The sequence below is a fragment of the Balaenoptera physalus genome, assembly GCF_965194825.1.
Source record: "Balaenoptera physalus genome assembly, chromosome: 1".
NCBI lineage: Eukaryota > Metazoa > Chordata > Mammalia > Artiodactyla > Balaenopteridae > Balaenoptera > Balaenoptera physalus.
Window position 1 is genome coordinate 157,921,836 of NC_138882.1, and position 13,140 is coordinate 157,934,975.

Below are 13,140 nucleotides of genomic sequence, written 5' to 3' on the forward strand. Positions count from 1 at the left end.
CTGCTAATGCAGGGGACACGGGTTCGAGCCCTGGTCTGGGAAGATCCCACATGCCGCGGAGCAACTGGGCCCGTGAGCCACAACTACTGAGCCTGCGCGTCTGGAGCCTGTGCTCCGCAACAAGAGAGGCCGCGATAATGAGAGGCCCGCGCACCGCGATGAAGAGTGGCCCCCACTCGCCGCAACTGGAGAAAGCCCTCACACAGAAACGAAGCCCCAACAGAGCCAAAAATTAAAATAATAAATAAATAATTTAAAAATAATAATAATAAATAAATAAATCACTAATTTTGGGGTTGGTTTATTACAAAGCAATAGCTAATTGACATACCTCCCAATCCCCATGGCCCAGATGAATAACTGAGGCCCACAGACAACCAGGGACTTGCTTAATACTCCATAGTGAGTGGGGGCCCACTGTGAGTCAGACCTGGATCTTTGAGACTCACTGCTACCTCTTTAACAGGGATACACACATCTAGACTTTAGAACTGTTATTAAAAGTTCCTGGGCTTCCCTGGTGGCGCAGTGGTTAAGAATCCGCCTGCCAATGCAGGCGACACGGGTTCGAGCCCTGGCCTGGGAAGATCCCACATGCCGCGGAGCAACTAAGCCCAAGAGCCACAACTACTGAGCCTGCGCTCTAGAGCCCGCAAGCCACAACTACTAAACCCACATGCCACAACTAGTGAAGCCTGTGCGCCTAGAGCCCGTGCTCCGCAGCAAGAGAAGCCACAACAATGAGAAGCCCGCGCACCGCAACGAAGAGTAGCCCCCGCTCGCCGCAACTAGAGAAAGCCCGGGCGCAGCAACAAAGACCCAACACAGCCAAAAATCTTAAAAAACAAATTAAAAAAAGAATTTAAAAAAATTTTCTTGTATTAAAAAAAAAAAGTTTCTAGTCGTTAACCTGGAAACACACCAACCACATCTCACCCTTAATCTGTTTTCCTCAACCTGTTTTAACCCATGTCATCCTTTGGATATACACAAAATGTTTTCTCCCTCCTAAATTTATTTGAAACTGTGGGGTAAGTTTCTTCACCATTCTGCCCCTGAGTTTCCTCATCTGTAAAATGGAGGTATTGTACTACCTCATTGGTTATTGAGAATTAAATGAGTTAATTTTAGTAAAGTATTTAGAACAGTGCCTGACATATAGCAAGGGCTATATAAAATAAAATAATAGAATAAAATAATGTGACTAAAAATGAGCCATAGCAATAGCAATTTTATTAGGGAAACATTTTAATTTTGATCCTGAGAGCTACATATTTTTCACTTGGCTCTGGTGACATCAATATGAGTATTGAGTGAGCTTGTATGCCATAACCTTTGTATCCAAGACGGTGTGGAAGAAAACATCTCGTGGGTGGCAAACCAGTTTTTGAAAACCAGACATGCAGAAAAGCACATGCCTCCCTTCTCAAGAAGCATCGGTAGGACATTATTACATATTTACCTCATACTTCACAGAGGGTATATTCTTGGTAGGTTGTGTATAAATCAAATCTTAACATAAATCTATCTTATTTAAAGAACTCATCTGGGGAACCATTCTGCAAAGTGAGGATGGCTTTTGTAAAATCAGTATACCTTTGAGGGACATTCAGAATTTTGACTAGAGGTAGACAGAACTTCTTTGTGTCTAAAACAAATCTGCCTGCCCAAGGCTCCCTCAGGTGACTCTGGTCCTTCTCTCTAGGGCTGCCTGCTACTGAATCCTGATACCACCCAAAGAGGCCTCTTGCCCTTGGCTCTCTAGGACCGGAATTTTTGCAATTCCTGGCTCTACCAAGGTGAGTCCCTTTGAAACCAGAAGGTGTGGGGCCATTGTCCTCAGTGACTCTGATGTCACTATGCTGACAGTCTGGATATTCAGCTACCAAGCTCTCTGGCTTCTGCTCAAGCTGGCGACAACCTGCTTACAACTTCCTTCACAAACAGGGGCATCTAAGAGAGACAGAGCCCACAGTTCTAGTGGATGCCCTCATCTGGTTCTGTAAGTTGGAGGAACACACGGGTAGGGTTAAAACTCAGTATGTAACAACTCTGGCAGACTGTCAGAATGAGCATATGTACAAAGGAAGGTCCTAACTCATTTCTCGGCCTTCCTCAAACACTTTAGGTCCCAGTATTATTCTGTGCCTTTGAACACACTTCCCTTGGCCTCTAATGTCTGATGTTCCTCCAAAATCTTCACCCCAACCCTGCAACACACACTGCCTGGCAAACTTCTATTCATCCTTCAAGACCCAATTCAGAGGCCTCAGGTTCCAGACGGCAGATGAAGCACATGCATTTTGCAGATGAAGCACATGCATTTACCTTCTTCATTAAAATAACAGAAAAACATATTTTTAAAAGAATAACAATAACAAAAAGAATAACAGAGGCATTATTGGTAAACAAACAAACCCCCCAAAAAGTAAAATTCTTAGAAGATAGAAAGCAGGTGATATCAAATTGAAGAAAAAGGAGAAGCAGTCTAAGACACCAGAGGGAGCCAGGGTCTTCCCCAAGAAAGACCTGGGGAAGGTCCAAGCAGGAATGGGCAGTGAGGACAGTCTTGGGAATATACAGAGTACTGTTTTGGAACTGCTGTGACTTTGGGGCTGTTCCCTGCCCCTTCAATAAATAAAATAACAGTCCAGGTTCGAGTGTGATGAAATACTCTCTAAATGAAGTGCCCCAGTTTGGGCAGGGCAACCACTAAGGGAATCAGGGCTTGCGAGGAACAGAACAAAGAGGAACTGTGTGACGCTGGTCCCCTAGAACAGACAAAGAAGGGAAAAAAGAGAAAGGGACAGTGACATTGTAGGAGTCCCAGCCTACCTGCCCACTTCTTGGTCACATTCCCTCTCCTGACCAGTTAACCCTCTGAGTCAGGGGAAAAGCCTCCTGGGAGGTAAGACCAACACAACTCAAGAAGAAAGGCATACCACCAGCCACCTTTCTTGACTAATAGTTTGTTCATTCATCCATTTATGCCATCAGGAGCAGAGGGATTGAATTCATCATACCCCTCAGTTCACAGGACATTATCATCATTGATCCATCCAAGCCCCTCTCATATACTATCTGTTTATTTTTTATCTTTGCTCCCCAATCTTATCCTCCCTCCACCCATAAGCAACTCATAATTTAATGCCTATCTTTTTGTTTGTATATGATCTTTTAAAATGTGTTGTTTTCTATGCATATATCTTATAGCTTTATTGAGATAAAACTGGTGCATAATAAACTGCACATATTTAAAGTATACAGTGTCATGAGTTTTTTACATATGTATATACATGTAAAATCATTACCACCATCAAGACATCCATCATCCCCAAAAGTTTCCTCATGGTCCTGTGTAATCTAGCCTTCCCCTAGGCAACCACTGATCTGCTGTCACTATAGATTGGTTTGCATCTGATATTGTCTATTTTATTCTCTTTTGTTAAAAATATACATAAAATAGATAAGCAACAAGGATTTACTGTATAGTACAGGAATCTATATTCAATATCTTATAATAACCTATAATGAAAAATAATCAAAAAAAGTATTATGTACATATATGTGTGTATATATATATATCTGAATCACTTTGCTGTATACGTGAAACTAACACAAGATCGTAAATCAACTATACTTTGATTAAAAAAAAATCAATAAGAAAAAAAATAAGGAGCTGATCCATGCCCGCTGGATAGTTCAAAAGAGACCAAGGTAGGGACTTCCCTGGCGGTCCAGTGGTTAGGACTCCATGCTTTCACTGCTGAGGGCCCGGATTCAATCCCTGGTGGAGGAACTAAGTTCCCACAAGCCGCGCAGCCAAAAAAAAAAAAGAGAGAGAGAGAGACCAAGTTATACCTCAGTAACAACACAAAATCTCAGAGGCTGAACACGGCAGTTATTTTTCACTCTCGCCCCGTGTCTAATGCAGGTCCACAGGGGGTTCTGCTCAACAGAGTCACTTGGGCACTCAGGCTGATGTAAGTTCCATCTCAACATATGTTTCCATGGTCACTGTGGTGGGAATGACATGGCAAACCTGATGTTCACTCTCAATGCTTCCATCCAGAAATGTGGAAGAAAGACACCACTTCTACTAATATTTTATAAAGCAAGTCACATAGCCATGCCCAACTGCAGAGGGAGTGGGGAAGGCAACCCTTCTGAGGAAGAGGAGTAACCTTTCCTTCAGGAAGAGAAGTAACTAGCTATCTCTGAAAAATCCTATTGCCTACCATATGCAAAAAATTGATTCCATGACCACCAATGAATTATGGTTGTGAACCACAGTCCAGAAAGCACTAGTTTAAAGGTTTTCTATTGATCTGCAATCTGGCTCACTACAACTTTCTTCTACTGACCCCAGCCCTACTGACCCTGGAGACACTCAAAACACACCTGCACCCCCTGCCTCAGAACAGTCCTATTTAGATGCAGGCATCTCTCATTCTCTCTCTCTCTCTCTCATTCTCTTTCTCTCTCTCACTCTCTCTCTCTCTTTTTCAGCAACAGAGACATCAGCGGTTTAATGGATAGAGGGAGCTTACATGTCTGTGCAAGGTCCTGGAGCGACACCCCTCTGCAGCGGGGCTGGACTTGGCGGGGCCAGACTTGGTGGCAGTCTTCACTCCCAGGGGTAGGTGTAGGTTACCAGTTATAGGGGGAATTGATGTTAGGTTGGCTTATTGGTTACCAGGGAAACTAGCAGAAGGGCACACCTCTCACTACCCCTACGATAAGCTATCACGGTGGCTAAAGTTAGAACAATCATTAGCTGGGGCCTGGGGCAAGCATGTAGGAAGGTCAGTCAGATGAGTAGGGTGCAGGTGAAGCAGGCACTGGTCGAGCAGGGGATGTATAGAGAGCAAGAGAACAGCTGTCTCCTGGCTTAATGCTCCCAAGTTCTTCTTCCCAGGATGGAACTTTCAGTTTCCTCTCCATCCTGGTCACTCTCCCAGGTACACCTGACTTTGCCAGTGTGCCTCCTAGTGGGTCACCTCAAACTTCAGTCTGAACAGCAGGGAATTCAGCAGCTCCCTTTACTCAGAGAGGGGAGGGCTGAGGAAGCTTAAGTATTGGACTGACCTTCAGAAGCATTTTCTGTTGAATCAGTTATTTAACTTCCTCATTCAGCAAATACTATTGATAACCATACTCCCAGTGGGAGGCCCGTGGAAATCTGATCAGGTCACTTTCCAGCTTAAAACTCCTGCAATGGCTTCCAATTACTCCAAGTACTCACTCCTTCAGAGCCTGCCAGCCCTGGTGCAGTTGGCTTCCGCCTGTTCTCTGACCTCGTATTTCACAAGCGTCCCCTTCTCTCTGCGTTGCAACATACTAGACCTCTTTCAGGTCCCGGAATATATCTCTCCAGCCTCAGGAGCTTCAGTCACACGGCCTGTTATCTCTGCTGGAGGACAGCCCTCACACACACACAACCTCCTCCTGTGCCTCACTAATCTAACTCCTCCTCATCCCCAGGTCTGTTTGAACACGTCTTCCTCCAGGGTACGTTAGGTCTCCCAGGTATACGCACTGTACACTTCTCTCAGTACTTTGCTCACTTGTAATTTAGTTGTAATTCATCTGTAATTTCTTATCTATCTTTCCCACTAGATTGTACATCCCTTGAGAACAAAGACCTTGTGCATTCTGATCACCCCTCTCTCTAGTATCTTGGATGAGGCCTAGCACATATGAGATACTCAGTCTGTACTCATGCCTTTTATGTACCAAACATATTGGTGCTGGGGGGTTAGAGATGCAAGATACTAGCTTCCTGCCCCGAATAATTCTCAGTTTGGGGATGGGGTGAGGAGAGAAAGCACACAAGGGAAGTGTTATATTCATAATATATACAGAGGGCTGGGGAAGCACAGAAAAGGGAACTCAGTCTGCTTTAGAAAATCAGAGAAAGCCTCCTGGAGGGGGTGGAAATCTGGGCTAGCAAGAACAGAGAGAAAAGGGCATTTAGACAGAGAAGACAATGCGTCATGATACAGAGGCACCAGGGGACAGGTTATGCTTGGGATACACAAAGAACTTGTGAGAGAAGGGAGCATTGGGGGATAGCAGAGATAGAATCAACAACCAGGGGCCAGGGCAGAGTTTGGACTTGATCCTGCAGGCAATGCAGAGAGAACAAAGGATAGTAAGCAGGTAAATGACAGTCAGATTTGGGTTTTCCACACGTGTCAATTATTTGTTGCTGTGTAACAAACCACCCCCAAAGCTTAGTGGTTTAAAAACAACCATTTTATTTACTCATGATTCTGGGAATCAGCAAGCTAAGCTGGTCTTGACTGGAGTTACTCATGCAGTTTGGGTCATTTAACCACTTAATTGAGGTTAGAAGGTCTTAGCTTGGTGTCCGTCACATGTCTCCAGCTGCTAGCCTGGGCTTCTTCACATGGCAGTAGAAAAGTTCCAAGTTGAGAGTGAAAGCTGCAAGGCCTCTTGAGGCCTAAGCTTAGAACTTACACAACATTCATTCCACCAAATTTAAATGGTCAAAGCAAATCATACAGTCAGCCCAGATTCAAGGGGTGAGGAAAGAGACACTGTGTCTTGGTGAAGGAAGTGGCAAAGCCATAATGCATTGGGACAGGATGTGAACTTTAAAATTTATAATACCAAGTATTAGCAAGGATGTGAAGCAAAGTACTCTATCTTTGGATTGAATCTCCATGATCTGTGTGGGGAATCTTGGCTGTGGGAGAGCTCAGATCTTTTTTATGCTAATCTGGCCATGTAGTCAAGCCACACACATGTAACCAGTTAGGCCAGCTGTAAACCGTCAGTAAATAAAGTGACCTTGGGAGTCACCAGGGGAGCTTCAGATTTAAATAGCACATTAGAAATACCAATGCCCTTACCTCGGCCAAGAGTGAAAAAACAGACATCCAGATAAAGACACAGCCTTTGAAATCCAGCTGTAAATCAACTCTCTCTTCCATAATGTGAAATTCTAGAATAGGCAAAACTATAGTGACAGAAAGCAGATTAGTGATTACCTGGGACCAGGAGTGGGAGAAGGGGATTAAGTGCAAAGGAGCACAAGGAAACTTTTTAGAAGATGGAATTATTTTCTATATTTTGATGGTGATGATGGCTATACTATTATAATGAATTATCAAAATTCATTTAAATGGTACATTTAAAATTGATACATTATATCGTATGTAAATAATAACAAAAAAGAATAAAGTTTTATTTCTAAAGGGCATCATGCTACATTTAATCTTTGGGACTAAACTTTTCATTTAATATATTTTTGCTAAGAATCATTCATATTGTTATGTGTTATTGTAGCTCATTTGTTTTGACACCTGTATAATATTCCATTGTGTGAATATTCCATTTTATTTGTCCACTCTCATAGGCATTTGGGTTTGCTTTTGTGACCAGGGCTGCTATGAACATTCTTTTTTTTTTTAATTTTTTTTTTTAGTTTTTTAAAATTTATTTATTTTTGGCTGCGTTGGGTCTTTGCTGCTTCGCATGGGCTTTTTCTAGTTGCAGCAAGTGGGGGCCACTCTTCATTGCGGTGCGCGGGCTTCTCATTGCAGTGGCTTCTCTTGTTGCAGAGCATGGGCTCTAGGCACATGGGCTTCAGTAGTTGTGGCACGTGGGCTCAGTAGTTGTGGCTCGCAGGCTCTAGAGCACAGGAGCCACTGGAGCCACTAGCCTCTTCCCAGCCACATTTGGGAAGCAGTGCTGTTGACAGCAGGAGGAATGGCTGGAATTATTCAGCTCAAGAGAGCTTTCTCAAAGTAAGTAAGCAGATTATTATGCAGTGGCTTAACATTTTAGTTACTTGTTTCTTAAATTAGATCATGGGACATATGGAGAAACTTGGTAGGCTTGTTTAAGCCCTTCGGCTGCTCAAGACTTATCATGCAGAACTCTCACCTCAAGTGTGAGATGGGCTCTGTAACCAGGCTGAGGTCCTGCGCTTTGGGTATCTGGGTACAAAAGGAACTAACACTACTTGGAGTGACGTGAGGCCCCCCAACTACAGTCCCAGCTCCATGGAGCTTCAACAATTTTATTGGCTAAATGCTTCTTCCCAAGTTTACAGCTTAAAGAGTGGCCCTGCTCACAGGTTCCTCCTCCTAAGCCCCTAATGGGGCAGGAACCTTTAGCACAGGCTCAGGGATGGGGAGTAGGGGTTGGAAGTGGAGTGTAATAAGTGAGTTAGAAACGTGCTGATGCTCCACAATTGGACAGCAGGACAGAAAAACTCTTACTTCCTACTGCTGAAAACTGTCTATAGAAAGACTTGAATGGGATGGAGATAGGCCAGAGTGCTTCTCTGCCACTGGTCTTCACAAGAGTACACCCTTTGTTTTCCTACAACAGGACTTCAGGAACAGGGTGATGCTACGTCATTCTACACATTTTGCAAAAGTACATAGGCCCAAAATTGGCCATGAGGTTTGGGATTACCAGCTCCCCAACCTGGCAGGATGGGAAGAAAGCAAATGTGTCCATGAAAAGCTTTCGGAAGTGAGTCAGGTCTTCCACATGAACCTTGATGCCATATTGATTGGCCAGGAGCTCGATGGTGCCTTGCACCACATACTCATTCTGTAAGTGTGAGAGTGAGCAGGTGGAATAGACAACGTGGCCTCCTGGTTTGGTAGCAAGGAGTCCAGCCCTGTAACCAGAAAGAGAGAGTAGCAGTGACTAGTAAGCTTCCCAGAAGTAGAAGCGCATCAGAAGAAGCTGGAAGGATAGGGGAGTGTACTGTGGGATGGGTAGCTGTGTTAGCCTCTGAAGTGCCTTCCACACTGACACCACCTGAAAGTTGTTCTCAAAGCTGAGAGCAACCCAACCTTACTCCATGGGCTCTCCTCCAAAAGTCCTCTTGAAATGGTCCCCTGATCTTTGACTCTGGTTGTAAACCAAACCCTGATGCTGGATATGGACTGAGTCCTTACCCCAGCTCTACAGAGCCTTAACCTCAGTAACTATTTTTCAAAACTGTGCTACTCACTGACATGGGGACTAGCATAGAGGTAAAAGTGAATCTGTGCAGCCCATCCTGCTATGCATGTCCTACCACACAGTCTTTTCTTTTTTTTAAATTTTATTTATTTATTTTTTATACAGAAGGTTCTTATTAGTTATCTGTTTTATACATATTAGTGTATATATGTCAATCCCAGTCTCCTAATTCATCGTATCACCACCACCACCCTCCCCGTCACTTTCCCCACTTGGTGTCCATACGTTTGTTATCTACATCTGTGTCTCTATTTCTGCCTTGCAAACCAGTTCACCTGTACCATTTTTCTAGATTCCACACATATGAGTTAATATACACATGTATTGTTTTTCTCTTTCTGACTTACTTCACTCTGTATGACAGGCTCTAGGTCCATCTATGTCTCCACAAATGACCCAATTTCGATCCTTTTTATGGCTAATACTCCATTGCATATATGTATCACATCTTCTTTATCCACTCATCTGTCAGCATTTAGGTTGCTTCCATGACCCGGCTATTGTAAATAGTGCTGCAATGAACACTGGGGTGCATGTGTCTTTTTGAATTATGGTTTTCTCTGGGTATATACCCAGCAGTGGGATTGCTGGGTCATATGGTAATTCTATTTTTAGTTTTTTAATGAACGTCCATACTGATCTCCATATTGGCTGTATCAGTTTACATTCCCACCAACAGTGCAAGAGGGTTCCCTTTTCTCCACACCCTCTCCAGCATTTGCTGTTTGTAGATTTTCTGATGATGCCCATTCTGACCGGTGTGAGGTGATACCTCACTGTAGTTTTGACTTGCATTTCTCTAATAATTAGTGATGTGGAGCAGCTTTTCATGTGTCTCTTAGCCATCTGTATGTCTTCTTTGAAGAAATGTCTATTTAGGTCTTCTGCCCATTTTTGGATTGGGTTGTTTTTTTAATATTGAACTGCATGAGCTGTTTATATATTTTGGAGATTAATCCTTTGTTGATTCATTTGCAAATATTTTCTCCAATTCTGTGGGTTGTCTTTTTGTCTTGTTTATAGTTTCCTTTGCTGTGCAAAAGCTTTTAAGTTTCATTAGGTCCCATTTGTTTATTTTTGGTTTTATTTTCGTTACTCTAGGAGGTGGGTCAAAAAAGATCTTGCTGTGATTTATGTCAAAGAGTGTTCCTATGTTTCCCTCTAAGAGATTTATAGTGTCTGGCCTTACACTTAAGTCTTTAATTCATTTTGAGTTTATTTTTGTGTATGCTGTTAGAAAGTGTTCTAATTTCATTCTTTTACATGTAGCTGTCCAGTTTTCCCAGCACCACTGATTGAAGACACTGTCTTTTCTCCATTGTATATCCTTGCCTCCTTTGTCATAGATTAGTTGACCATAGATGCATGGGTTTATCTCTGGGCTTTCTATCCTCTTCCATTGATCTATATTTCTGTTTTTGTGCCAGCACCATATTCTCTTGATTACTGTAGCTTTGTAGTATAGTCTGGAGTCAGGGAGTCTGATTCCTCCAGCTCCGCTTTTTTCCCTCAAGAAAAAAGATTGCTTTGGCTATTCAGGGTCTTTTGTGTCCCCATACAAATTTTAAGATTTTTTTGTTCTAGTTCTGTAAAAAAATGGCATTGGTAATTTGATAGGGATTGCATTGAATCTGTAGATTGCTTTGCGTAGTACAGTCATTTTCACAATATTGATTCTTCCAATCCAAGAACATGGTATATCTCTCCTTGTGTCATCTTTGGTTTCTTTCATCAGTGTCTTATAGTTTTCTGAGTACAGGTCTTTTACCTCCTTAGGTAGGTTTATTCCTAGGTATTTTATTCTTTTTGTTGCAATGGTGAATGGGATTGTTTCCTTAATTTCTCCTTCTGGTCTTTTGATGTTAGTGTTTAGGAATGCAAGAGATTTCTGTGCATTAATTTTGCATCCTGCAACTTTACCAAATTCATTGATTAGCTCTAGTAGTTTTCTGATGGCATCTTTAGGATGATCTATGTATAGTATCATGTCATCTGCAAACAGTGACAGTTTTACTTCTTCTTTTCCAATTTGTATTCCCTTATTTCTTTTTCTTCTCTGACTGCTGTGGCTAGGACTTCCAAAACTATGTTGAATAATAGTGGTGAGAGTGGACATCCTTGTCTTGTTCCTGATCTTAGAGGAAATGCTTTCAGTTTTTCACCACTGAGAATGATGTTTGCTGTGGGTTTGTGGTATATGGCCTTTATTATGTTGAGGTAGGTTCCCTCTATGCCCACTTTCTGGAGAGTGTTTATGATAAATGGGCGTTGAATTTTGTCAAAAGCTTTATCTGCATCTATTGAGATAATCATATGGTTTTTCTTCTTCAATTTGTTAATATGGTGTATCACATTGATCGATTTGCGTATACTGAAGAATCTTTGCATCCCTGGGATAAATCCCACTTGATCATGGTGTATGATCCTTTTAATGTGTCATTGGATTCTGTTTGCTAGTATTTTGTTGAGGATTTTTGCATCTATATTCAACAGTGATATTGGTCTGTAATTTTCTTTTTTTGTAGTATCTTTGTCTGGTTTTGGTATCAGGGTGATGGTGGCCTCGTAGAATGAGTTTGGGAGTGTTCCTTCCTATGCAATTTTTTGGAAGAGTTTGAGAAGGATGAGCGTTAGCTCTTCTCTAAATGTTTGATACAATTCACCTGTGAAGCCATCTGGTCCTGGACTTCTGTTCGTTTGTTTCTTTTTAAAATTAATTTATTTAATTTATTTTTTTGGCTGCGTTGGGTCTTCTTTGCTGTGCGTGGGCTTTCTCTAGTTGCGGCAAGCGGGGGCTACTCTTCATTGCAGTGCACAGGCTTCTCATTATGGTGTCTTCTCTTGGTGCAGAGCACAGGCTTTAGGCGCACAGGCTTCAGTAGCTGTGGCACACAGGCTCAGTAGTTGTGGCTCGTGGGCTCTAGAGCGCAGGCTCAGTAGTTGTGGCACACGGGCTTAGTTGCTCCGCAGCATGTGGGATCTTCCCAGACCAGGGCTCGAACTTGTGTCCCCTGCATTGGCAGGCAGATTCTTAACCACTGCTCCACCACGGAAGTCCCTGTTGGAGGATTTTTAATCAGTTTCAATTTCATTACTTGTGATTGGTCTGTTCATGTTTTCTATTTCTTCCTGGTTCAGTCTTGGAAGGTTATACCTTTCTAAGAATTTGTCCATTTCTTCCAGGTTGTCCATTTTATTGGCATAGAGTTGCTTGTAGTAGTCTCTTAGGATGCTTTGTATTTCTGCAGTGTCCATTGCAACTTCTCCTTTTTCATTTCTAATTTTATTGATTTGAGTCCTCTCCCTCTTTTTCTTGATGAGTCTGGCTACAGGTTTATCAATTTTGTTTATCTTCTCAAAGAACCAGCTTTTAGTTTTATTGATCTTTGCTATTGTTTTCTTTGTTTCTATTTCATTTATTTCTGCTCTGATCTTTATGATTTCTTTCCTTCTACTAACTTTGGGTTTTGTTTGTTTTTCTTTCTCTAGTTCCTTTAGGTGTAAGGTTAGATTGTTTATTTGAGACTTTTCTTGTTTCTTGAGGTAGGATTGTGCTGCTATAAACTTCCTTCTTAGAACTGCTTTTGCTGCATCCCACAGGTTTGGATCGTCATGTTTTCGTTGTCATTTGTCTCTAGGTATTTTTTTATTTCCTCTTTGATTTCTTCAGTGATCTCTTGGTTATTTAGTAACATATTGCTTAGCCTCCATGTGTTTGTGTTTTTTACGGTTTTTTTCCCTGTAATTGATTTCTAATCTCATAGCGTTGTGGTTGGAAAAGATGCTTGACTCAATTTTCTTAAATTTACCAAGGCTTGATTTGTGACCCAAGATGTCATCTATCATGGAGAATGTTCCATGTGCACTTGAGAAGAAAGTGTAATCTGCTGTTTACGGATGGAGTGTCCTATAAATATCAATTAAATCTATCTGGTCTACTGTGTCATTTAAAGCTTGTGTTTCCTTATTAGTTTTCTGTCTGGATGATCTGTCCATTGGTGTAAGTGAGGTGTTAAAGTCCCCCACTATTATTGTGTTACTGTTGATTTCCTCTTTTATAGCTGTTAGCATTTGCCTTATGTATTGAGGTGCTCCTACCTAGGTTGGGTGCATATATATTTATAATTG

At 42.0% G+C, this 13,140-nt stretch overlaps 1 protein-coding gene across 2 annotated transcripts in view; it reads right to left on the reverse strand.

Annotated features, from left to right (window-relative positions):
* Window positions 1-3,661: 3,661 nt before the first annotated feature.
* The window catches only part of NSUN4 (NOP2/Sun RNA methyltransferase 4), a 38,913-nt gene continuing 29,434 nt past the window's right edge, over window positions 3,662-13,140 (reverse strand). Inside the window, exon 6 of one of the 2 annotated variants that reach the window (XM_082454700.1) lies at window positions 3,662-3,799. In XM_082454700.1, coding sequence (XP_082310826.1) covers window positions 3,781-3,799 — 19 coding nt within the window. In that variant the 3' untranslated portion in view covers window positions 3,662-3,780. Of the gene's footprint in view, window positions 3,800-6,243; window positions 8,663-13,140 lie in introns of those variants that run through there. The other variant, XM_082454699.1, reaches the window with a different exon arrangement.